General features: G+C 44.5%; 1 protein-coding gene across 1 annotated transcript in view; it reads left to right on the top strand.

Moving 5' to 3' along the window:
* Positions 1-25,784, top strand: part of LOC124556037 (E3 ubiquitin-protein ligase Rnf220-like) — a 678,682-nt gene that overhangs the window by 623,426 nt on the left and 29,472 nt on the right. Inside the window, exon 9 of the mRNA XM_047130072.1 lies at positions 23,983-24,057. Coding sequence (XP_046986028.1) covers positions 23,983-24,057 — 75 coding nt within the window. The remainder of the gene's footprint in view (positions 1-23,982; positions 24,058-25,784) is intronic.

Here is a 25,784-nt window from a genome sequence, read left to right as displayed (position 1 = left end):
CGATGGTTGAGTATTGCTAGTCAGCATGTGACGCTAACATGAGGTAGTATTAATAGAAAAGAACATTATGAGCAGTAATTGTTCTGATATACGTACGTGCTACTTTCTCATCTCACAATTTCTGCATGTTAATGACGATGTACTGAATTCTGGTTCATAGGTAGATGGATCGTATGGCCATCTGTAGTCTAAGAAGGCTTGTCCTGTTCTTCATAAGGTCGTATTTTACTCACAAAGCGAGAGTACGACCCTTGCCGAACGCCTTCCGGTTTTCAGTCTCCAGGCACGCCATAATCATGTAACTTCCAGAATGTGTTTTCACTCTGCAGCGGATGGTCCACTGATTTGAAACTTCGTGGCAAATCAAAACTGTGTACCGGTGCGGAACTCGAACCTGTGACTTCTGCCTTTCGCGGAGAAGTATTTTACCCACTGAGCTTTCCAAGTACGGCTGACGACCCACCCTCACAGCTGTACTGCCCCCAGGACCTCACCTCGTACCGTGCAAACTTCACAGAACTTATCCTGGATATCTTGCTGGACGAGCACTACTGGAAGAAAGGATGTTGCGGAGACTTCGCTTAGCCACAGGAAAGTGGGAGATGAGTTCCAGGTCGAAGTAAAGCTGTAAGGGTGGGTTGTGAGTCGTGCTCCAGTAGCTCAGTCAATAGAGCACGTGCCCACGAAAGGCAAAGATCCCAGGTTTGAGTCCCGATCCTGCACACAGTTTTAATCTGCCAGGAATTTTCAAAATGTTACATATTTCGAGAAGGGCGGGTGACATTCAAAGACACAGCAGTCGGCCAGGACAGGCTCATCGTGTCTTTACCCCCTATGTCATTGCTGCAGTGGATTCTGCCGTCAGAAATGACCCAGGGCGGAAGGTGGAAGACATACGGCTCATTTTAGGCGTCAGTCACGATACCACTCACGCCATCATGACAGAGAATCAGAAGTTCCGGAAAGTCTGTGACCAGTAGGTTCACTTGTGTGCCGGAGGATCAGAAGGTAAACAGAATGGCGACATTTCTGCAGCACCTGGAACGGTAGCACGATGAAAAATATTATTTTCTGTCCCATATCATCGCGGGAGATGAAACATGGTGTCATCGTTTTGAGCTACAGAGCAAGCGTCAGAGCAAACAACGGAAGCACATGCATTCGCCCCCACGGGAAAAATCCAAAGCCATGCACCCCAGCCCGGGAAAGTCATTAGCACATTTTTCTTTCACTACAGCAACACGCTGCTCATTGACTTTCTGGAACACGGCGCCGCAATTAACGAACAGCGGTACGTGGCCACTTCGAAAAAACTAAAGCGCGACATCAAGTCCAAACGCCCAGGAATACACTACTGGCCATTAAAATTGCTACACCAAGAAGAAATGCAGATGATAAACGGGTATTCATTGGACAAATATATTATACTAGAACTGACATGTGATTACATTTTCACGCAATTTGGGTGCATAGAAATCAGTACCCAGAACAACCACCTCTGGCCGTAATAACGGCCTTGATACGCCTGGGTCAGACAGAGCTTGGATGGCGTGTACAGGTACAGCTGTCCATGCAGCTTCAACACGATACCAGAGTTCATCAAGAGTAGTGACTGGCGTATTGTGACGAGCCAGTTGCTCGCCCACGATTGACCAGACGTTTTCAGTTGGTGAGAGATCTGGAGAATGTGCTGGCCAGGGCAGCAGTCGAACATTTTCTGTATCCATAAAGGCCCATACAGGACCTGCAAGATGCGGTCGTGCAGTATCCTGCTGAAATGTAGGGTTTCGCAGGGATCGAATGAAGGGTAGAGCCACAGGTCGTAACACATCTGAAATGTAACGTCCACTGTTCAAAGTGCTGTCAATGCGAACAAGAGGTGTCCGAGACGTGTAACCAATGGCGCCCCATACCATCACGCCGGGTGATACGCCAGTATGGCGATGACGAATACACGCTTCCAATGTGCGTTCACCGCGATGTCGCCAAACACAGATGTCACCATCATGATGCTGTAAGCAGAACCTGGATTCATCCGAAAAAATAACGTTTTGCCATTCGTGCACCCAGGTTCGTCGTTGAGTACACCATCGCAGGCGCTCCTGTCTGTGATGCAGCGTCAAGGGTAACCACAGCCATGGTCTCCGAGCTGATAGTCCATGCTGCCGCAAACGTCGTCGAACTGTTCGTGCAGATGGTTGTTGTCTTGCAAACGTTCCCATCTGTTGACTCAGGAATCGAGGCGTGGCTGCACGATCCGTTACAGCCATGCGGATAAGATGCCTGTCATCTGGACTGCTAGTGATACGAGGTCGTTGGGATCCAGCACGGCGTTCCGTATTACCCTCCTGAACCAACCGATTCTATATTGTGCTAACAGTCATTGGATCTCGACCAACGTGAGTAGCAATGTCGCGATACGATAAACAGCAATCGCGATAGGCTACAATCCGACCTTTATCAAAGTCGGAAAGGTGATGGTATGCATTTCTCCTCCTTACCCGAGGCATCACAACGATGTTTCACCAGGCAACGCCGGTCAACTGCTGTTTGTGTATGAGAAATCGGTTGGAAACTTTCCTCGTGTCAGCACTTTGTAGGTGTTGCCACCGACGTCAACCTTGTGTGAATGTTCTGGAAAGCTAATCATTTGCATATCACAGCATCTTCTTCCTGTCGGTTAAATTTCGCGTCTGTAGCACGCCATCTTCGTGGTGTAGCAATTTTAATGGCCAGTAGTGTATTAACGGACGGCATCGTTCTGTTTTAGGATAATAGCCGCCCACATACTGCAAACATTGTTTCGACTACTCTCCAGGATCTTCTCTGGGAAGCCGTTACTCTTCTTCCATGCAGTCCCGATCTCTCCCCATGAGAGTTACATATTTATAGAACACTGAAGAAAGTCGTTCGTGGCTGTCGATTTGCTTCGTAAGAATAGCTGGACACCTGGGTTTTACAGGCAACCGTAAATTTTTCCGTGAACGTATTGACCGTCTTATCTCACAGTGAGATAAATGAATTAATTAATAGTTACATCAATTATTTTTGAAATAATAAACAGTTTATTTAACCTTCTTTCCATCTGTTTCTTTTTCATTTGATTGCCGCTTATACTTGCGACTGACATCGGAAATGTAGACCTGTATTTACACACATCTGTCCGATGGCCATTCCTGATAGCGAGAATGCGCTTTTATCCATTCGCACGGACCGTTTCTTGGCTCCAGCTACCTGTGCTAAATTGCTACGAGAACAGAACCTAGTCATTTCGCGTAATCTATATAGAGCTGAACAGGTGTACCATCAGGAACATTCGCCCGCAACGATATTTTAGTTGATATTTGATAATGCTATTAAGTATTTCAATATTTGGCGTTTCAGCGTCAGTATGATGACCGAAAAGCGGAACCCTAATACAGTGATGTTCAGCGTAATGATTTCGGAAGCAAGTGTTAAGCACTATTGTCTTATCGATCATTATTTAAAGTCAGTATGATTAACAAGCTTTTGTATTGGCCATTTTGATCCGTTGACTAACTGCGCGTAAGATCAATTGTTTTTTATTATTCGTAGTCATATTGATGTAGGATTCATTATTCGTTTGTCGTATTGCTTTCTTTGCATTTATTTCTACTTCGTTCATGTTTGGTGGTATTTAAATCTGTGTTAAATTTCTCTTTGTTTTCATAATTACTATGTAAATCACTATCCTACTGGACATATGGATATCTAAAGCGAATCAGTGTTCCTGCCGTCTGCAACTCGGTCTGCTCGTGTAACCATAGCATATATATTTACCCAAATTATTTAGAACTGAGATAATAACCGTACCAAATATGATCGAGTTTTCTACGGCAACAAAGCAGGCTTCATGGTGCATGTTTACTCGGCATCGTCCACACTCACCTTTTAGGAAAGGCAAAACAACATGTGGTAGAGGGTTTGAAGAATTTTTCCCATCCTATCATATGCTGCAGCTGTGACACGATGACTTTCATCAACCTTAGCAGTAAGTCATTTGTTGTGGCGTAGCAAGACAGCCACGCCACGGAATAGCCGAAAGGCACGCGTTTAGTTCACGCAGGCAAGAGATAGGTCTGTAACAGGATACGTAATGAATGCTATAAAGAAAAGTACGTAGCTTCTGGAATACTTAACTTTAATCCATCCTTAATACATCGCTATTGACGATACAAGTGAGACTCTGTAGATTCAGGCAATAAACTACTAGTGGCGCCTTGCTAGGTTGTAGCCATTGACTTAGCTGAAGGCTATTCTAACTATCTGCTCTGCAAATGAGCGAGGCTTCGTCAGTGTGCGTCGCTAGCTACGTCGTCCGTACAACTGGGGCGAGTGCTAGTCCGTATCTCGAGACCTGCCTTGTGGTGGCGCTCGGTCTGCGATCCCTGACAGTGGGGACACGCGGGTCCGACATATACTAATAGACCGCGGCCGATTTAAAGCTACCACCTAGCAAGTGTGGTGTCTGGCGGTGACACCACACCATTAGTGCCACACCAGGCATACCGAGCAGAAGTATACAACCAGCTAGACATTTGCCACAAGAAATTTATTCCCGATGTGTTAAGATAACAAGTTTCTTGTAAACAGGAAGGAAAATGTTCTACGTTCCACCATTTCTCACTTGTTTGTGTTACAAATGCTGCATCTATTCATTTCATCGGTGCTGGAAGTGACGACTATTCAACTGTAAATGCGCATTGCGTTGTGAGGAGGGTATTATAAAAATGAGTTGGTGCGTTTCAGAAATCTGTGTGCTTTTTCCAGGGACAAATCCGACGGTAAGACGGATTGGATGACTTTTAATATCGAAGGATCTCATTCTTCGAAGGGAAATGAACTAAAATTCGTTGTATTGTCCTTTATTCAGCGGACGTTATTAAACAAAAAAGATGTGTCAGGGCTGTTCTTTTCTTATATGATCGTGTTGCGAGTCACAATGTCGACAAGAAAGAAAAAGAAATGTAACACTTTGGTGTCAGTTACGCATATAAAAAACGAAATATTCTGAATATAACTGCAGCTGTAATAAATCTGTAACTTATGGCTGAGCTGTAAGCAAAGTGTTGCAAGAAAAATGTACTTACAATACAGTTATGAATTATACCTCCTTTGAGAGGTTATCTTAAAAGTTGGCATAGAATGTGGCAACGTCTCAAGGTGGAAACTCCGTATTTAGCCAAGCCTTAATGAAACACATGAAACAAATCCAAATAAGAAAGTATTTGTTTATTAAAGGAATCGGAATTCTCTTGTGTATTTATTTATACATTTATGTCAGTCGTGTTACAAACTGCTCTGAAAACTGAAAAAATTCTGCGAAACTCTGTTAACCAAGTCATTATAGAGATGTTAGAAACCGGAGGAGACAAGAAGCATTGTCATCGGATAGAGTCGGCCTTAACAACATTTCTGTCTCTTGACAACTTCAAGCAAAAATCTGAATTTTTCTTGAAGATATCCACGAATTGCTTAAAACATAAGGAATGATCCTCTCGAGAAAGTCGAGGTTACTAACGTGTGAGACCAAGAATATTCTGTAATGACGCTTGATACGCAGTGCGTAGTCTTTTAAACCATTATAGAATCGAAGTCAATGTTTACATCTTCATCTGCATACATACAAGGGATAGGCAAAAAAATGTGGACACCTGTACTTACTTGGGAATGATTTATTAATAAGGGTTTGTACCCCATTTGTCCGTAATACAGCTGCGATTCTTCTTGGAATATAATGATTGCATAGTCTCTAGTGGAATGTGATGCCATTCTTCGATCAGAACCCCTTCTAACTCCTGCGGTGACGAGGGAGGCGGAAATCTGATCCAGAGTCTGCGCTCCGATACCGTCCAAAAGGGTTCGATGATGTTTAAGTCCTGGGACTGTCCTGACCAGGGAAGACGCTGCAGTTCAGTTGCATGCTCCTCATACCCTTATTGTACTGTCCTGGCTGCTTGAATGCGTGCATTAACGTCCTGAAATACGGCATCATTGTTGAGGAACATCATTTGAATCATGCGGTGCACCTGATCACCTAAAATGTTCACATAATCATTGACTGTAACACATCTTTTGAGAGTAATAATGGGACCACCACAATACATCACATTGCTGCCCACATCATCACACTTCCACCTCCATGCTTAACCGTTGGATTCAATCAGTCAGGATTGTATGCTTCTTTTGGCGTTCTCCAGACGTAAACCCGTCGCTATGTTGGAAATAACGAAAACGTTCGCTCGTCGGACCACATGACGTGTTTCCAGTGATCAGCCGCCCAGCATTTTGCTCCTGACACTGTTTTACGCTCCTTTGCGTTGGTTGTCGACACTAATGTTTTCGGTAGAGCAGCTCATCCACGATTATTCGCTTTATGGAGTTCTCGGCGGACAGTGTCGATAGATACGGGGTTTCGAAGATGGCTACTGTACTCTGCAGTCACTTTAGTCGCTGTAATTTTATGTTGTTTTGACACAATTCGTGTTAGCGTACGACGATCTCTGTCATTTAGTTTTGATTTGGAACTCTGTTATGTCTTTCACTGCACGTCAACCTCGGCCTCTGTATGCAAATACGAAGTGTGAACTACTCGTAAACAACTTGCACTGATACGTAGTCCGTAATGAATACGCACAGTCCAGCGCGACACGTGCCTTAGCCCGCAGTTGTGGCCGAGCGGTTCTAGGCGCTTCACTCTGGAATCGCGTTATCGCTACGGTCGCAGGTTCGAATCCTGCCTCGGGCATGGATGTATGTGATGTCCTTAGGTTAGTTGCGTTTAAGTAGTTCTAAGTTCTAGGGGACTGATGACCTCAGATGTTAAGTCCCATAGGGCTCAGAGCCATTTGAGCCATTTTTTTGACACGTGCCTTACGTGCGTTGTTGACCGTCAAACACAACCATCCCACTACTACCCCTGCTAACATTATTTTGTCTATCCCCAGTACATACATAACTACACACATACCTACTTCACAAGCCACCATACATTGTGATGTATCTTGCACCAGTGGTGGCACAAAGAGAACACTGCCCAGGTAAACAGTTTATAGAACAAGTTTATTAATGAAGTACATAAACAAAAGCACCTTCTAAGAGTAAGTTGTTGACAGATGAACACTTGTTTGGTACTTTTGAGTCCCAACAAGCAAATCAAATATGAAGACCAGAATGAGATACAAAAAGGTGCAAGTCCAAGATTTATTGGTATATTTTGAGGTTAATAATGCAATCTTTACTTAGTTGGCGTGAGGCCAAAGTTGAAAGAAGAAATGTTGCTGCCCCATGATCGATAGAGATTAAAAGATGAACACCCCACAGCGACTGTCCGATGATGGCGCCTAGCGAGAGCACCGACTGACAGGCTATAGATACAGCCGGCGCCTGACCCAGAGAACTCGAAGGAATGACGGTTTCGATAGGTGGGACCAAATTGGTTGAGCGCTGGCCTAAATACTGTCGTGGCGCACTGCTGGCACGCATCTGATATGGTATAGGAAAATAGTTACAGCAGACTTGGTGCCTCTCGTGGCGGATGCCAGAGACTCCATGGACGACAAATCAGCGTGGCATGTTGTTGTTTTCGTCCGGAACATTTATCAACGTGTGAAACGGATCACTGTGTTAGACTTGCAGATTCTTTTGTCTGGTGCGGGAGGTGATACCTGAAGCATGGCCAGCTGTGAGATATGAGTGTGTTGCTGGGCTGTAGGTTGCTTCGTTGTAAGAGGAATACAACAGTACCCCTTCCCCCATGGGACAGACGGAAAAGTCGTCTGCGTGAGGAGTGAAAATCTGGCCTCCTTCCTCCCCAGGAAAACTGTTTCGGCGTCATTGGGGGATGGGCAAAGAACCATCATGGTGTTGATCCAGAGGAAGTGGCGTTAGACATGTCCAGCGGATGCCCACCGTGAGACTGGAATTGGCAGACATGGAGTGGCTGGTAAGATTGGCAGTTGACAAGGAGCATATAGTCTGGAGTGAATCTTCAAGGATAGCAAACATAGTAAGAGGTACTCTGCATGCGGATGGCTGGTAGGGGTGCAAGAGCCCCAAGGAAGGAATGTGGGAGTGGTGCACATGGAGGGCAGATGTGAGTGTGAGAGTGCCAGGAAGATACCACAGCTGTGCCTGGAGGGTATATGTGAGTGCAGAAGCACCTGAGAAGTATAGGTATTGTGCTTGGAGAGCGTGGATGACTGCAAGAGAAGATGAGATGTAAGATGACTGTACCTGAAGGGCATAGGTGGGTGCAGGAGCACCAGAGAATCAAGCCCAGAAAAGATATTCATAAAACACGTATGTGGGTGAGGTACAGAAAAAACGATCCGAAATTGTGTTCATGGATTAGGCTTGGGCTGGGCCACGCAAAGGGAAAAGGCGCGACCATGAAGGCTCGCTGGTTGCAGTCTCCCTGAGGTCCATGCATCAGGCAGTATTGGATAGAAGGTTTTGGTACTGTATCTCAAGGAGGGGCAGCAGAATGTCCTGTTTGTAGGTGGTTGTCCCTGGAGGTGCATCGGGGATGGCGGCTGGGTATCTCCGCTGTTGTGACGACGCTGTAATGGACAGAGGATTTTGGTGCTGTGCTAGAAGCAGAAAGCTGCCGCGATTCCGTCCGGAGCTGGTCAACTTTGGAAGTGCGTCGGAGACAGCAGCTGTATGTCGCTGGTGTCATGTTGACGCTGGCAGCGTCTCCAAAATGCGTCTCTGCGTCTGTACAAGAGAGATACATAAGATTTGGAAAGTCGCTTCTATATCGAGGACAAACAGTCTGCTCGCCAATGCGTAGTACGAAACATTGAATGGGGGTGCTGAAGCCAGTGAAAAACTTCTGCGTCGTCGCCCGTTGACGGGACGAAACTCTGAATGGTGGCACTGGATCTGATACGAATCTTGACGCCTATCGCCAAATGATGGGGCAGAACGTGGGAACTGTCGACAATGGTGGCAAAAAGCTAGTGAAGGCGTTACCAACGGTGGGACGAGAATGTTGAGCCTTAAAAACAAAAGAAAACATTGACTACGTGGGATGGATGAAAAACGGAGTTCAGAACAAAATATGTCGTCGTAAATGCCCTGAGGCTAAACTTGGAGGTGGTTCTGGAGCCAGTGGAGGCCCTGAGGCCAGAAAAAAATCCTTTCGCCAACTACGATACGAAACTTGGAGAGGTGGCACTGGAACAGGTGAAAACGTGTACTCATCGCCAAATGGTGGGACGAAAACTCAAAAATTTTTTACTCTCCTCGCCAATGAATGATGTGCCTTTGCAGGTAGAGGCATAACGAGAACACTGCGCAAGTAACCAATTTAGAACAAGTTATTAATAAAATGGTTCAAATGGCTCTGAGCACTATGGGACTTAACTTCTGAAGTCATCAGTCCCCTAGAACTTAGAACTACTTAAACCTAACTAACCTAAGGACATCACACACATCCATGCCCGAGGCAGGATTCGAACCTGCGACCGTAGCGGTCCCGCGGTTCTAGACTGTAGCGCCTAGAACCGCTCGGCCACTTCGGCCGGCAGTTATTAATAAGTATATATAAAAAAGCTCCTACTTGGAGTACGTTATTTACAAATGGAAATTTGGTTGGTACTTCAAGTACCAACGAGGTAAGAAAGTACGAAGACCAAAATGAATAACAAAAAGTTTCAAGTCCATGCCCACTTGAAAAGTTCGGTAGTTAATAGCACAATCCGTAGTTAGTTGATTTAAGGCTTAAGTGTGAAGAACTAAAGTTATTGCCCTAAGCTCGTTAGAGATCAGATGTTAAACACTACATGGCGACTATCCGATGGTGGTTTGCTAGAGAGAGCTCTTACTTGTGGGCTGCGGATGCAGCTGTTGCCTGGACCAGAGAACTCGAAGGACCGACAGATTTGATAGCTGCAACCAAAGTGCCAATTGGTGGTTGAGCACCGGCCTAAATAGTGTCGCGTAGGGAGCTGCTCGTGAGCACATGGTATGGCGGACTCCGTGGACAACAAATCAACATGTTGTTGTTGTTGTTGTCGTCGTCGTCGTCGTCGTCGTCGTCGTCGTGTGAAGCATTTACCAATATGCGACACGAGCGCGGATCAGAGTTTAGCTTGCAGCCGCTTGTTCGTGTTGCGACAGACGATGTCTGAAGTGTGGCCACCCGCGGAAGCAAGTGTGTTGCAGGCTTTCAGGTTGCTGTCTTGTAGGAGGGATACAACACATTACATGGTAGAGGGCACTGTTTACAATTGCTTGTCATCCCTTTTACCGTTCCACTCTCAAATCGAGCAAGGGAAAATAACTGCTTGCATATGAGCGCAGCCAAATCTACCTTTTTAGTCTTTACATGAGACGAGTAGTGGAAGCAGTAGAATCGTTCAATAGGCTGTGCATTCTTTAAATTCTCCCAAAAGCTCTTCACGAAACGATGGTGTTCTTCTCACCAAGGATTGCCATCTAGGCACACGTGGCATTTTCTAAACACACCCTCATACTCATCGGACTGGTCAGTAACATATTTAGCAGCAGTTCTCTGAATATCTTCGATGCCTTTCTTTAATACGACCTGGAGGTATTCCAAACACTCCAAACAAACTGCAGGGTGGATTATATAAGTGCTCTGTACCTGATCTCCTTTATACATGGCCTAAAAAAGGTGAGGCACCTAGAAGGCGAGAAGGAACTTAAATGAAACTTAACTGCTTGAGAGGGTTGGTAATGATATTTCAGTGATTACAAAATAAATTGAAATTTATGAAGAACTCGATAGTATCAACCCATGTATGAGTATGAAATTGCACAGCCTCTTGCCCAGATGCATGCAATGATTCGGTTAGGAATGGTATCACAGAGCCATTGTATCGTCTCCTGAGTTAGGCTGACGCATAACTCTTGTAATTGGTGCTTGATGTATTGTATACTGACACTGGGTGAGACCGACACCCGAGCTGCTCTCACACATGTTCCATCAGGGACAGATCTGGGTATCTTGCTGGCGTCAGATGTACGTCATTATCACGCAGACAGTTCATACAGACGTGTGCCATGTCTAGACGAGCATTCTCGTGTTGAAAAATGGCATCACGATACTCTCGCGTGATAGAACATGAGGGCGCAGGATGTCCATGACATAGTTTAGTGCTTCAGAGTTGCCTCAATTACTACCAGCTGTAGCCGGCCGGGTGGCCGAGCGGCTCTAGGCGCTTGGGACCGCGTGACTGCTACGGTCGCAGGTTCGAATCCCGCCTCGGGCATGGATGTGTGTGATGTCCTTAGGTTAGTTAGGTTTAAGTAGTTCTAAGTCCTAGGGGACTGATGACCTCAGATGTTAAGTCCCATAATGCTCAGAGCCATTTGAACTACCAGCTGTGACCTGAGATTATTCCCGATGGTTTCCCGTACCATTACACCCGGAGTAACACCATACATTGGAAGAATGCGGTCGCCGCCATACTCGCCGACGATGGGCATCTGGGGTGGTGAAGAACCACGACCCATCGCTAAACACAGTGTGACGCCATTCATCAGAAGACCATCATTACTGGTTACGTAAAGACTTCAAACGCTGCAGTTTGTATTGTAGTGTCAATGGCAATGTGCACGAGTAACAGTAATTCCCTAATCCGGCTGCTGCTAGTCTCCGACCAGTGATGTGGCATGACACAGTATGTTGCACGTAGTCCATTATTATTTGTTCTCAGATGGCAGCCACAGATGTGAAGGGCTATGACGTGCTTGGTGCACAAGACGGCTATCTTCCCTTGTGGTGGACAGTCATGGTCGACCGGGACCTTTATGATAAGTATGCGTGATGTCACGTTCCCATGCAGTTGAGGATCAGCCCACAGTCAATCCAAACTACGTAAAAAATCTGGATTTGGGTGGTTCGACCACCTGGACAAATGGGACCACCTGGACAAATGGAGACCCACAACTAGGTCCCTTTCAAATTCTGACGTGCTGATAACGCTGTCTCACATGTGTACACAGTATCTACGTGTCCGTCACAGTGCTCACTCAACATCTGGCGCTGTTAACGTCTCCTATATACCCTACCACACGTAGTAGTAACACGAACACAAACAACAATAATGCATTCTGGTGGCCATTCTACCTGACAGAGAAAATTGCAACTGTAATCGTGTAATCCCGCCGATGGTGTGTACATGTACAAGTGAACAAAGTTACACTGACATCCGACCACGTCTTCTGGGTGCTTCACTTCTTTTGTCAGGCAGTGCAGTTGCGCTTAACTTTCCTAGAACTCTCCCAGTAAACAGCAGTAAGCCGTTCGCATTCCTTACAAATAACCTTTTGTTTTCATTCCATTTCATGTCGTTTCTCAACTTTACGTCCAGATTTTTAATCAACAGAATTGGGTCAAGCTTCATGCCATTAATACTGCAATCTGACATTACACCAAATAGAAATTATGTCCAAGTCATCCTGAATCCTCGCAGACTCCCTCACTGACAACGCTTCCTGGGAACAACAGCATTTCCAGCAAACAGCGGCCTTGCTGCCCCCCCCCCCCCCCCGCCCCCACCCTCCCCGCTATCCGACAGATCACAGATCATGTGTGTGCGTGGAGAACAGGAGTAATGCTATCACACTTCCTGAGGCACTGTGGCACTCATGAAATTACTTTTATCCCTGATTAACACTCGCTGTTCAGGACAACTTACTGTTTTTTTTTTTTTGTTTTTTTTTTGAAAAGAGCTTTTGCCAGTCACCTACTTAAAGAACCTACTCAATATGTTCGGGCCTTTGTTATTGGTTTACTGTACGATACAGTGCTGAACACTTTCCAGAAATCTAGTGACAGAACACTTTCCAGAAATGTCGGAATGTAGCACGTGCCTATCAACTTCCGTTTATGGTAGGTAGGATATCGTGTGTAAAAAGGACGACATTCATTTCCCAGAAGCTAAACCTATGCCCATTTACAGACGGAAGCTTTTGTCTATTTAGGTAACTTACAAGATTTGAGCTTAGAAAGTGGTCAAGGATCCTGTAGCAGACTGTTGTTAAGAATATTTGTGTCTTATTTCGCGCATCTTTTCTTCGCCCCTTCTATTGCTTAACTGCCTTTGAGAATAACGCATATTACACAGGGACAGAGTTGCAAGAGAGGTTGTGTAGTCATTCAGTTCCCTATAACATGGAGCCATCACCGTCAATTTACGCTTCAGCACTGTAGTAGGTATCCATATGGAGGACGTGGATGACGTCTGTGCACTTCTGTCTTCTTGATTAAGAGTCTTAATCGTTGACTTAACATATGACCTTCGATAACCGACGGAGGATGTGATATGGCCTAAACTAGCGCTTTAGTAACTTTTCCGATAGACTCCCTTTCCGTGCGGGTGTAAAAACCCATTCCAAATCTTTTGGGCTTTTTTGTCACTGACCAGTACGTGGCTTCATAGCTCTCTCGGCCTTTCTCCTATGCGTCTAGCGTCCGAATTCGAACCAACTGTCTTATTTCTAGAGTTTGGTGGTGAGATGTTTCCATATAGTCTACCTAAGTATCATCTCGTTGAAAGGAGACCAATGTATCCACTGTCGATTTGGTCTCATGACCTTGGAGCAGAAAAAACAGTGTAAAGCCCATAGAGTCCTGCTTCACTGTGTTGTATCCAGATCTCCCTGTTCGACAGAAGCGTGCATCGAATATCAAAGTATTCTGTGAGGCAGTCCGTCGTTGGGTGGAAATTTTGACATCCTGTGGATGATGTTGCCCCGTGAAATTACTTCTGTCACAAGTCTCGACTGTTTCTGCATTCAGAGAACAGATCCATGCTTCAAAATGGTGTCTTCTATAAGGAAATTTACAATTTCAGGAGCTTCAACAGTTGGCACAGCTTTGGTGAGTGGAAGAGGTAGTCAGTACTGAGTATTATCCATCGAATTCCGTTTGTCGACTTCAGGAACCTCCCCATGAGATCGAACCCAATTCAGTGGTATGGTGCTGCTACATGTATGTTGGTACCAACCGCCATGGTGGTAATAGTGGTACGTGATTCCATAGCTGGTATTCCTTACAGTGGCTTTCATAATGTCTTAACACACTGGTAGAGAACTAGCCATTGATACATGCTTTTGATTCTGTGTAGCGTCTACTTGAATCCAACTTGCCTAGAAATAGGAGTGTCATGGAAATATTTCATGAAAACTGGCTGTAGATTAGCTGGAATGATGAGGAGCAGTTTCTGCCCATTGGATCATAGTTTTCTTATACACTGTTTCGTTTATTAATTTGAATTCTCCTTTGGTCAGTTCAGACTTCCTCAAGGCTTCTATATTTTTCATTAGTGCTGCTTATTCCCTCTGTTTAGTGGCAATGTCACTTTGTGCAGCCATGACTGAGATTTCACCAACGCTGCCTTGTTCTGCCAAAGGATTCGATTAAATGCAGTCAGCATACTTGTGTTTGCGACTGCGTTTGTATCCCACTGCAACATCGTATTCCGGAATCCTCAGTGCCCATCTCACCAGTCAACCTGACAGATACTTCAGGCCATTCAGGCAGAGCAGAAAATTGTGGCCCATCACGTCAGTGGATGGTTTGCCAAATAAATACCATTGGAAGTTGTTGATGACCCAGAAAACTGCAAAGCACTCTTTCTCAATTGTAGAGTAGTTGGTCTCAGACTTGATAAGTACTCCGGGATTTGCAGTAAATCTGCACCTACACCACAACCACCAGCGGTGGTGGGAAGTTCCTTCTCAGCATTCATGTCATACAGTGATAGGATTGGAAAAGATGATAGCGCCTCATTACACCTCATTTCAGGCACATACTGCGTCTTGCAGCAGTAGTACTTGCAAGGGATGTGCCATGGTACAGAAGTCTGTAATGAATTGATGGTAGTATGGGCACATTGAGAGTACACTTTTCGCATCTCAAATATGCTGAGGAGTTCTGTCATCTGTGACAGTTCATATTTTCCCAGGATAGGGACAGAATCCATCACCATTCACTAGGTACCACGTGATTTGCATTTCTTGGTTGGCGAAAAGGCACTTTCTCAGATTTAGACAGAGGTTTGCAGTCTGAATACTATTCAACATGGTCGTCAGGCTGCCTATATGTTCTTCAGAAGACCGAGAAAACGACCATGTCATCCAGACAGCAAAGACACGCCATTCATTTAGAGTTTCAAAGCAGGTTTTCCATCGTATTCTCCAAAATGGCTGGAGTGTTACACTGACCAAATGGCAACACTTTGAACTCATAGAGGGTGTCATGTGTTATCAAGGCAGTCTATTTACCATTCAGCATCTTCAGTTTCGGTTTGCCAATAGACTGTCCATAGTTGAGAAATACTTTTCTCGTTTCAGACAGTCTATGATGTCGTCAGTGTGTGACAGTCAGTAGATAAATTTTTGTGATTTTGTTTTGTCATTGATAGTGAATGAAGAAGCGTCATGCCCCAACATTATTCTTTACTAGGACCATAGGAGATTACAAAGGACTGTGAAGTCTCAATAATGTCATCGTGCAAAAACTTTTCCAATTCCATCCAGATTATCCATCGTTCAGCCAGCAACACGCTGTAATTGTGCTGGATAGTTGGTGGAGGATACCCACTGTCGATACAGTGTTTTACCATAGGCCACTTGGTTTGTGTTTTCTACACTTCAGATTAGAAAGCATCCAAAAATTGGCACAGAGCGGTTAACACTTGCCAGTGTTGTTCCTCGGTCAGGCCAGACCCTATGGGCATGGCGATAGTAGCTTCTTCCCCTGCTGTCTGTAGTGGCAGCAGAGTACGATTCTTTGATGTCACAAAGATGCAAAGGTGGTTTGGCTGTCCGTAGGCACTTAAAGGGTGACAATTTTTTAACTAAATGAAAAAAGCGTTAATTAGTTACATACCATGGCGTGCACACACTTTATTCAACATGTAAACGTCACTACAGATATTGGGATTTAGCTTATGACATATTCGATATGCCTGTCATCATTGGCTATGAGGTGGCGCAGTCAAATAGCGAAATTCTGCATGATTCGCTGAAGTGTCAGGTTATTGCTGTACACCTTGTCTTTAATATAGCCCCACCAAAAAGGAGTCGCATGTGTTCTGATCTGGAGAATATGGCGGCCAACCGAGGCCCATGCCAGTGACCTCTGGGTACCACAGAGCCAGAATGCGGTACCCAAAGTGCTCCACCAGGACATCAAACATCTCCTACTTCGATGGGGTCGAGTTCTGTCTTGCATGAACCACATCTTGTCGAAATCGATGGGTAATGGGGATGAAATCATCTTCCAAAACCTTCACGTACCATTCAGTGGTCAACATGCCATCAAAGAATATCGCACCAGTTATTCCGTGGCTGGACATTGCACACCACACAGTCACCCGTTGAGGGTGAAGAGACTTTTCGATCACGAGATGCGTATTCTCAGTCCCCCACATTCCCAGTTTTCCTTATTAACGAATCCATCCAAATGAAAGTGGGCTTCATCGCTAAACCAAAACATACTTACTTACATGTGGTAATTCCCATCATGTCCCGTGGCCAACCGCTCAGTTTGAACGTCCTGACGCCAACCGTTCAGAAGTTATGACGATTTTATTTCACATAGTTCAATAATTGTCTCCCTGTACCTTTAGGGATGAGTTGTAGCTGCTTGTGACAGTTAGTGATTCAGAGTTCTCCTTGACCACCTAAAAAGCTTATGGTCATAGATTGCATTTAGATTTGTTTTGTGAGCCTCAGTAGCTTTTTGCATTTGACGAAAGCTTCATGGTTTAACTGAGGATTTTGATTGACTGCTGAAATTCGTCTCGTTGATCATGGCAGGTTAATAATATGCGAGGTGCCGGGGCTAGCAGTGTTGTTGTTGTTGTTGTTGTTGTGGTCTTCAGTCCTGACACTGGTTTGATGCAGCTCTCCATGCTACTCTATCCTGTGCAAGCTTCTTCACCTCCCGGTACCTACTGCAGCCTACATCCTTTTGAATCTGCTTAGTGTATTCATCTCTTGGTCTCCCTCTACGATTTTTACCCTCCACGCTGCCCTCCAGTGCTAAATTGGTGATCCCTTGATGCCTCAGAACATGTCCTACCAACCGATCCCTTCTTCTAGTCAAGTTAATTTTAAAACTAAATTCTTCTCAAATCTCTGACTTTTGCTGTTGCACATGGATTAAGAAGAAACGCGAACTGACTGTAATCGACCCTGCAAGTGGAGTAGAAAAGAGTTTGGCACCTGCAATAATTTAATTGGATAGAAATTAAGGAAAGTTTCATTAATGTAGTGAGAAATGAAAGGCTTGCTCTACCGATTAAAAGAATGAAAGTTCTGTCCAAAATAACAATTTGATGAATTATGACTAAACTCAAAATAATAAACAAAACACATGAAACTTTTACAATACATCAAACTGGATACTCAATTAAATGCTGTGAAGGTGAAGTTGTCCATAAATTAGACTGTGACATTTATGACCAAGTGGTCTGTGGAGCCAATTCCTTGCAACTCAAATCTTAAGAGAAACACCCAGCCAACCCAACATTACTTGCTGCTAAAGTTGTGATAACTCAGACAATGAACACCCAAGAAAGAACAAAGTTAGAAAAGACGAACAGGCGCGCTCTGCTGAGCTGTGATTATCACCTAGCAAAATTCCTTGATTTGCCGGTGCTGCGGACATACATTACCAAGCTGTCTTCTTAACTACAAGGACACGATCTGGCATACCGGAGGCAATGGCTGGTTGCTTCGACGTCCCGTCGTGGTGATGATAATGTCGTGAGTATAGCCCGAAACAAATTATCCTGGTCTGGTTGTTCCAGACTAAAGACTTCCTAGCAACACAAATACGCCTCTGAGGGAGATGAAGAAGGCTCGCTACACAGTCACTGACAGTACAGTGAGTGATTTTAACGAGAGAAGTCACACAGTTAACTCCGGTACAGTCAACTTTAGCCAAAACTGCTTAAGACGGACAACATAGGCCACCTGTACGCGGAACGCTCAATTGCCAACTGTACTCGGAAAGTTACGTTGAAGTCGAAACTTCAGCAACTTCTTCAAACAGTTACAATTAAATGAAAGTATATTAGACAGCCAACGGAAGGCAGGCTGTCCAGAGCAGTGAGAGCTCAGTCTTGTAACCTACTCTGACCGAAAGGCGAGAGCCGACTCCTCTCAAGAGCACCTGTACAAGCCAAACACAGAACATTCCCGCCCCCATGAAAGTGGTCGTGGTTAAACGTTCCAATCAGCAATTCGAAAACCGGCGGAAAATTCCCCTCTATTGCCGGCGCAGTACTATTCCACCAATGGAGATACTTGGCGTCAATTTCTGCGCCGATTTTGCTACCTCACGGAGCTATTCCCTGGGCAAGCCAATCACCGTTATGATTTTGCAAAAAACGCGGGAGTTTGCCCGCCAAGACTGCCTGGGAACCCAAGTCATTCCCACGCCTCGCTGGTAGCCTGCCAGAAAGTGTTTTCACAAAGTTTCTGTGAAGTAACGGAATCTCTAGCCCAGCCGCTCCGTCAGGCCCCTCTGGGCGTGTCGTCCCCGCTCTTATGACAATGTCGGCGTCTGGAAAGCATCCACTTGACTCCCTCACACCCATCGGCTTAACCCTTTCAAGATCAGCAGAGCCCCGCCTGTCACCGGACCACCCGGGTGACGAGAGACGTTGCATGGGAAGTCCGCGTGTGAAGGAATAGCGACTTTTCACCGCATGCAATTAGAGAGGAAAATCGAATTACTCAGAGTAAGATAGAAATATGAGAGGGGGCTCATGCCACCTCCCAAATATCTTCAGTGGCAAACTAGTACTTAGAGCAATCTTGTGCGTTCATTGAAATAACTTCATCAGTCTGGAGCTCTGACCTTTCACAGTCTATGACTGCTTGTGATGCCTGCAAGAAGTCTCATCCAAGAATAACATGATGACTACATTCTGTCAAACCAGTTGGTTCGAATGGCAGTGCTATGTTTTTGATAGTTATTCTTGCAATACATGTTACTGTCGGAGGACGGATTTCCAATTTGCGACCTTCGGCACAACACTTCAGTTTCACAGAAAATAGTCTTCTTTAGTTGGTAGTGATAAGAATTCGACGTTACAGAAAAAGAAGCTCCTGATTCGTCTATTGCCCGTACAAGTTGGCCATTGATTATGACGTCAGTGAGATTTTATGACATTGTGGTGACTGTCGTCCATGGAAGATTTCATTAGTAGCGTCCTTACCGTTATGAGTGGTCACCATTTGGCCGGTGCTTCTCTCTCTCCGACGGCAGGGAACAGTTACGACATGCCGGGGAGTGACCTCATCCAGGGTACGACGATACACTTCTGCCCACCGGTTGACTATGATTATTTTCAGATGACTGGCGAGAGTTGGATTAGTGTCATGGTTGACGTCTGGTGGCGTAGTAGTCCTCGCAAACTCGCCTTTTTATCTCTGCAGTTATGTTCAAAGTGTCCAAGATGTCCACGGTGTGAATACACTGGTATGTTGTCGTATGTCCTTCAAATGTTTGTCTTCTGTGGGACATTACAGTTGGCGGAAGAGTTGGTTCCACCTGCGTTGTTCGGGCTTTGGGTTGTCGTTAGACAAGTCCGAGTCGGCCGAGCCATTCTTCCTGGCACATACGGCTGCTGGCGGTAACTGGTGCTAAAGATTGATAAACATCATCTTCAACTTTCTCTATTACCTCCTGACGTAGGGGGTCAACATCCACGGCTGCTGTCTCTTGCTTACTCGCTCAGACAGTTATGGCTGCCACAAAATGATAAATCTCTTCTCTTGCTACCTGGCGGATGAGAGTGGTGAGGTCATAGTGATGTTCCACAGCTGCCGTGGGGACCATATTCAGGTTTCTGGTATACGTCTGTCGACCAACTCTTTTTCTATTGCATTTCCTCAATGTGTTGGCATAACTTGATGATGGATTCCTCTGTTTTGCCACATCATTTATTAGAACACCTTCGAACATGTCTTCTGTGATTTCTTTATCAAGTGCGAGGTTTTGTTGGTTTCGGATTCACAATGTGACAAAGGACCAAAAGATTCTGTATATAGCACTGTGTCATTTCTCCCTGACGTGGGGCCCTGTTCTTCACATGTTCTTACGCTAGTTACAGCTGCAAAGAACTCCAACTTTAGTGTAGCGCGTGACTTCCTTCTAATGTGCTATGGTGGCTTTCTTTTTATAGACTGCATGCATTCATGGTAGTAATTCTGGGACAAGAGGCATTTTCCCATGCCGCGATTTTGTTGGGGTTCTTGGCAGCCACAGTTTGGAATGTTACTTGACGTTCCACGTACTATAGATGTTTGGCTACTAGTTGCTCCGGCATAGACATGACGTCCTACTTTTGCTAGATAGGTTATTTTTAATCATTTCGTCCGATTTTTTATTTTCTAAATGTTAATCGTTATTTTTTAAAAATTTCCTTATTGTCTAATGGAATAGGTTGCAACTGTTATTTCACTTGAGATTTCAGATACACGTGATGAAACTGTGGTAGTGTATAGCGACTTCTGACGTGTAAAACTTCGGCCGGAAAATGTATTTTACAACTGTGGCGGATTTGCTTACCATGAGACTTGTTGCTGTTTTGAAAACGATTGGCACCCTGAATTTATGGACCTTATGAACCATGTACTGCTTGTATTGCAGTTCATGTCCATGTAGGCTATTGCTTAAAGCTACGGCAATGTAGATGTTTTCAGGTATTCGACGTCCCCGTAAATCAGTATCACGTCGAAACCACGCTCCATCTCGGATCCGGAAGCAGCATCGTTAGTGAGGTACAACACACAGAACTAAAAACACATTTATTTCGCACACCAGTGTAGAGCCAGAACAGAACTGTAATTCTGGTCGCAGAGTGCGTCATTTATACTAAACATCGAATATTCCAGAACATACAAACACGAGAAATTTCTAGAACGTTACAGAAATATTAATTGCCAAATAACAAATAATTGCTAGTGGTCGAGGCTGAACTGGCGACCAGCAGCAGATCAGCCAATGACTCTAACCACAAAGCCACACTTAATCCATCACAGCTCGCCGCAATCTCATATGGGGGAAAGATAGCCCATAGACACTGAACGGGATCTTGCTACCTCCCCACTGCCGATCCATCGTAAACGAATGGGTATATTAAGAAAAAGCGAGACATTTGTTCATGAAAATTAAGCGCTTCGAGTAATTTTTCATTTATGAAATAACCGCTATATAATGAATCAAATTGCGGAGTGACACTCCATTATTCGCTCTCGTAATGAGAGACGTCCTTAAATTTTTTTAGCGCACAAAACTCAATAGATTTTGTTGAGGCTTATTCACGTTTAACGGTGAAGTGAGGATGTTAAAATACGTTTTGCTCGTTAACGTTAAGTAACAAGTGAAAAGCTCTTGGATTTCCAACCGGGTAGCAGTGTTAAATACTACCACGTTTCGACTAGTGTCATACTTATCATCTTTTGGCGAAGTGTCGAGATTTGCCGATGCTGTGATATTTGTACTAGTAGAGTTCCCCCTCCAACTGGCTACGGTCATCCGCGTACTGCCCGGCCGGGGAACGGGGAGGGGGGTGAGGCTACAGTGGTTCGGATAGCGGGTGCTCCCTTCGCATCTCTGTGTGGGCATTCCGATCGCGTCTTGAGAACTGGACCGTGCTGGTCGCTTTCTCGTCGTATTGCCGCTAATTCCGGATTCCATACTGCACATAACTGGTATCCTTCGTCTCTGTTGTGAACCCGTATTTCAATGGATTCCTGTATGAAACTGTCCCGACAGGCGGTTGTTCGGAAAAGCATCTCTCTGTTCTGGAAACTAACCTTGTGGCTTTGCTTTGCTATCGCTGATTTTTCTGTCTATCCCGGTTGCACTAGCCTGATGTGTTCTTCGCAGCGTTTCGTAATAGAGCGCTACGTTTGCCCACTGTGTTGTTGGCCACATTCGCAGGAATTGTTGTATATTCCTGGTACGTTCATTTTTAGTGGATCCTTCGTAGAGCCAAGCCACTCTTTCGTCTGTGGAGGTTTTGTATTGGGTTCTTCGAATAGCCTCGCAATTTTGGCTGATACCGGTCCCAGGTACATAAGTAAATCGAATCTCTTGTCTTCTTCTTCCCCTTCCCCGCTTTCAGTGCTTGGTCTCTTCTTGAATGCCCTACTAACCTGCGCTTCACTGTACCCATTTTTGGGGAAAATTTCCTTCACGTGTTATTTTGTTCGTCCGAGAGGTTTTCACTATCGCAGATGGTGTACGCTCTATGTGCAAGGGTGATCAGCACTGTCTGCTGTTGTGCTGGATGGTGGCAGCTCGTTGCATGCACATACAGGTCTGTGTGTGTCTTATTTCTATATAGTGAGTCACCATCTGCCTTCTTCCTTATCAGTATGTCCAGGAAAGGGAGATAACCATTCTCCATTTCCATAGTGAAAGCAGTGCTGTGATGGATTGTGTTAAGGTGGTCCAAAAACTAGCCCAGTGCCTGTCTGCCATGCTCCCATACCACAAATTTATTGTCGAAATAACGGAAGAAGTGCTTGGGTTTCTGGTGAGTGGTTTAAAGAGCCACCTCGTCACAGTGCTCCATGTAGAGATTTGCGATCCCTTGAGCCAGTGGGGATCTCGTGGCCACTACATCCGACTATTCTTACAACTATCCGTTACGCATGAAGTAGGTGGTCGGTGCACGTTCGAAGAGTTTAACTATTTCCGACTCGAAATATTGAAATAGCAGCGCCAAGAAGTCTTGCAGAGGTACTTTCGTGAAATAACGATTAACGTCGAAAATCAGCAGGTCATCTGTTTGTAATCGTGTACCCTTAAGTGTTGTGACAAAATCGGCCGAGTTCTTAACATGATGACTTCAGTGTCACACAAGGAGTTTCAGAAGTGTCGCCAGATATTTGACCAGCCCATAATTGTGTGAACTGATGGTGTCTAGTGTTGGCTACAGAGGCACGCCTTTAATGTGGATTTTCGGCAGCCCGTACTGGCGTGGTGTCGCAGGCGCCGTGGGATGCATCCGCTTCTTCACTGCCTCTTGTAGATAGGAGTTCTTCAGCAGAGCCACCGTTTTCCTTGTTACCGTCGTGGTTGGATCCTTGTCGAGCTTCCTGCAGCAGCGAGCCGGTTTTATGTTGTAATCGTCGATGCGTATCAGTACTGTTGCATCCCCTTTGTCTGCTGGAGGGTCATAGCCTCATCCTCATCTCTCAGTAAAGACTTCACCGTTACTTCCAGAACACCAAAGTGCTTTGCTGAGCAACCAGCTATTGGGACAACATCATAAAGGAATCCATTGGAAAACGGGTTCAGGACGATCTTGTGAACAGAGGCGAAGGATGCCAACTAAGTGCGGCATGAAATGCGGCGTTAGAGGCAGTACAAAGAGCACCGTCCAACTCACAAGACGCGGCCGATATGACCACACAGAGATGCGAACTGAGCACCCGTCGGCCGCTCGTAACCATGTGGAGAGGGGCACTCCAGTAGTATAAACATCACAGCATCCGTATATCTCGATACTTCGCCAGAAGATGAGGGGTTTGACACTCGCCGAAAAGTCGTGGAATTTTAAAGTTTCCACTTGGCTGGAAACCCGAGAGCTTTTCACAAACGGTATGCGCCGGGAGAGCCTACATTCACAAAAGAAAAGTTGCTTTTTCTGGGGGAAAAACCTAACTAGTGGTGAAAGTTTTTCGCAATTGTGTGTGACAAAAGTGCAAGATTCAGTGGATGCAGCAACAGCATTTTGTAATGTACTCATTGTGGAAGAACACGCTATACTGTCTTTTTTGAAATCCAAGTTCCATAATTTCTTTTTGAAACAACCTCTGTATTTTCAGTTCACTCTACCGAACTACTCACATTGTATAATTTGTATGAACTGTCAAGTTGATTTTAACATTCCAGCACAATTACTATTTTAGTGTCTCATTTTGCAGAAACCGTGTTTTTTTCTGTTTCAGGAACGTTACAAGAAACCTGTCATATCCATATGCTGCTGGCATGTTCATTGCGAAGAATGCTGGCTGCGTACTCTGGTAATGTGCTTCTATCAACCTGCATTCTTACAGTTAAGCGCTATCGTGTAAAGTTTTTAGGTGGTATAGCTGTTTTAATTATAGCTGAAGACTTAACAGACAATGTTTTGGGTGGCCTCAGTAGCAACTAGCACAGTTAGGGCCTCCCAGAGGGGCCTTACTGCTGCAGTTGAGTACATAGTTGTCCAGTGAACCTGCCGCAATGCAAGTTTCTTGTCGTAGTCACAAGCAGACCCTGGGAAAATTAGTTGCAGATATACCCTGCTGCTGTTTCATGTTTTCTTTCCAGATAACCAAACTACTAAGAATGTACACGGATATAAGATATAAGGTAAATGGCTTATATGCTCTATAAATATTTACAAATTAAAAAAACACTACAGAATTTAACAAAACACGTTATTGCTTCCAGTTTTCTTCCAGCACTATGTATGGACCAGGACGTATCGGAGGAAAGTATTTCATCATATCTTTTTAGTGGGTCAAGTTCAGTAACCTTCGGTGGAAAGAACTGATATAGAATTTTACTTGCTGTGCTACTGGTGAACTGAAGACTGAGTCAATAAGCAGTTAAAAGAAGATTCTTGTTTTCCATGCCAATAAGATGTAAAACCTCAGTAAGGAGAAATCAGTTTTGATGTTCTTCAAAGCATCGAGTCTGGAATGTGAGACAACTGCAGTCGCCAGCAAAATGAACATTCGTTCGTGGATTTTTTCTTTTTTTGCAAATTCATGAATAAATTATACTTGAATAAAAAGGAAAATTCTGGAAACTCACAATTTAATAAGTCTACTTCAGTGAATGAATTCATAATGTATGTGCAGTTGACAGATAGTGGTTCTCTTACCATCAATCAACATCCATGAAAGTGGCAAGATTAGACTCAATGAAGATTGGCATTTTTACGGGCCCTGATAACTGCGCAATTGAGCGCCTCACAAACCAAAAAATCTTCATCATCTTTCCATCAATGCAAATAACGTACTGACATCTATTAAGATAAGATTATTGCTTCAGGATGACCTGACATTAATAGTGAATTCTGTGTGTCACTTTGGATAATGCACAGTGAATGTTCCGATGCAAAGTGGAATAATTGATGCCTTCAGTATTATGACATATGTTTTCGTGAGCCGTTGAAAATTCCAAAAAAGAACGTAACGCAACGAACGCTCAATTAACATATGCAATTGCATTTTGTATACAGTCTTATCGATTGCACGAAATAGTTTATAACAGCCCATTCTGCATTTAAAAGTGAAAAGGAAATTCAGTTATTTGTTCAAGATGAGTTACAGTAGCAAGGCGGAAAGTAAACGCAACAGTACCAAGTTCTTTAAATTGTTATAATTTTTTTTTGGAAGTTAGGTGCTTATGTAATTACTAGAAGTAAAACTATAAGCTCTTAACGGGTGTGATGAGTCACGTAGCTATAATCTTGGACTTCTGTGGTAGTTGAGTTGGTGAAGAACAGCTAGTGGACTTCTGAAGCAGCAGGTCAATGTCATTTTAGGTTTTAGAGCCAGATTAATACTTTTGGAAGAACAACGTTAATGTAATTATGAGTCTTTTGATATCCTTATTAGCTAAGTAATAGTGCAATTGAGAGATACGCACTTGTGGTACATCAAATCATTGAGGTCCATCCTTAAGAGAACCATTGCCCTATGCGAATTCTTGGAATTTGGACGTGAATTTTCCAGAGGTATATGCCATCAGTGCTTCG

The sequence above is a fragment of the Schistocerca americana genome, chromosome X, assembly GCF_021461395.2.
Source record: "Schistocerca americana isolate TAMUIC-IGC-003095 chromosome X, iqSchAmer2.1, whole genome shotgun sequence".
Taxonomy (NCBI): Eukaryota; Metazoa; Arthropoda; class Insecta; order Orthoptera; family Acrididae; genus Schistocerca; species Schistocerca americana.
Note: the sequence above shows the minus strand (reverse complement) of the source record. Positions and strands in the feature narration are given on the sequence as shown.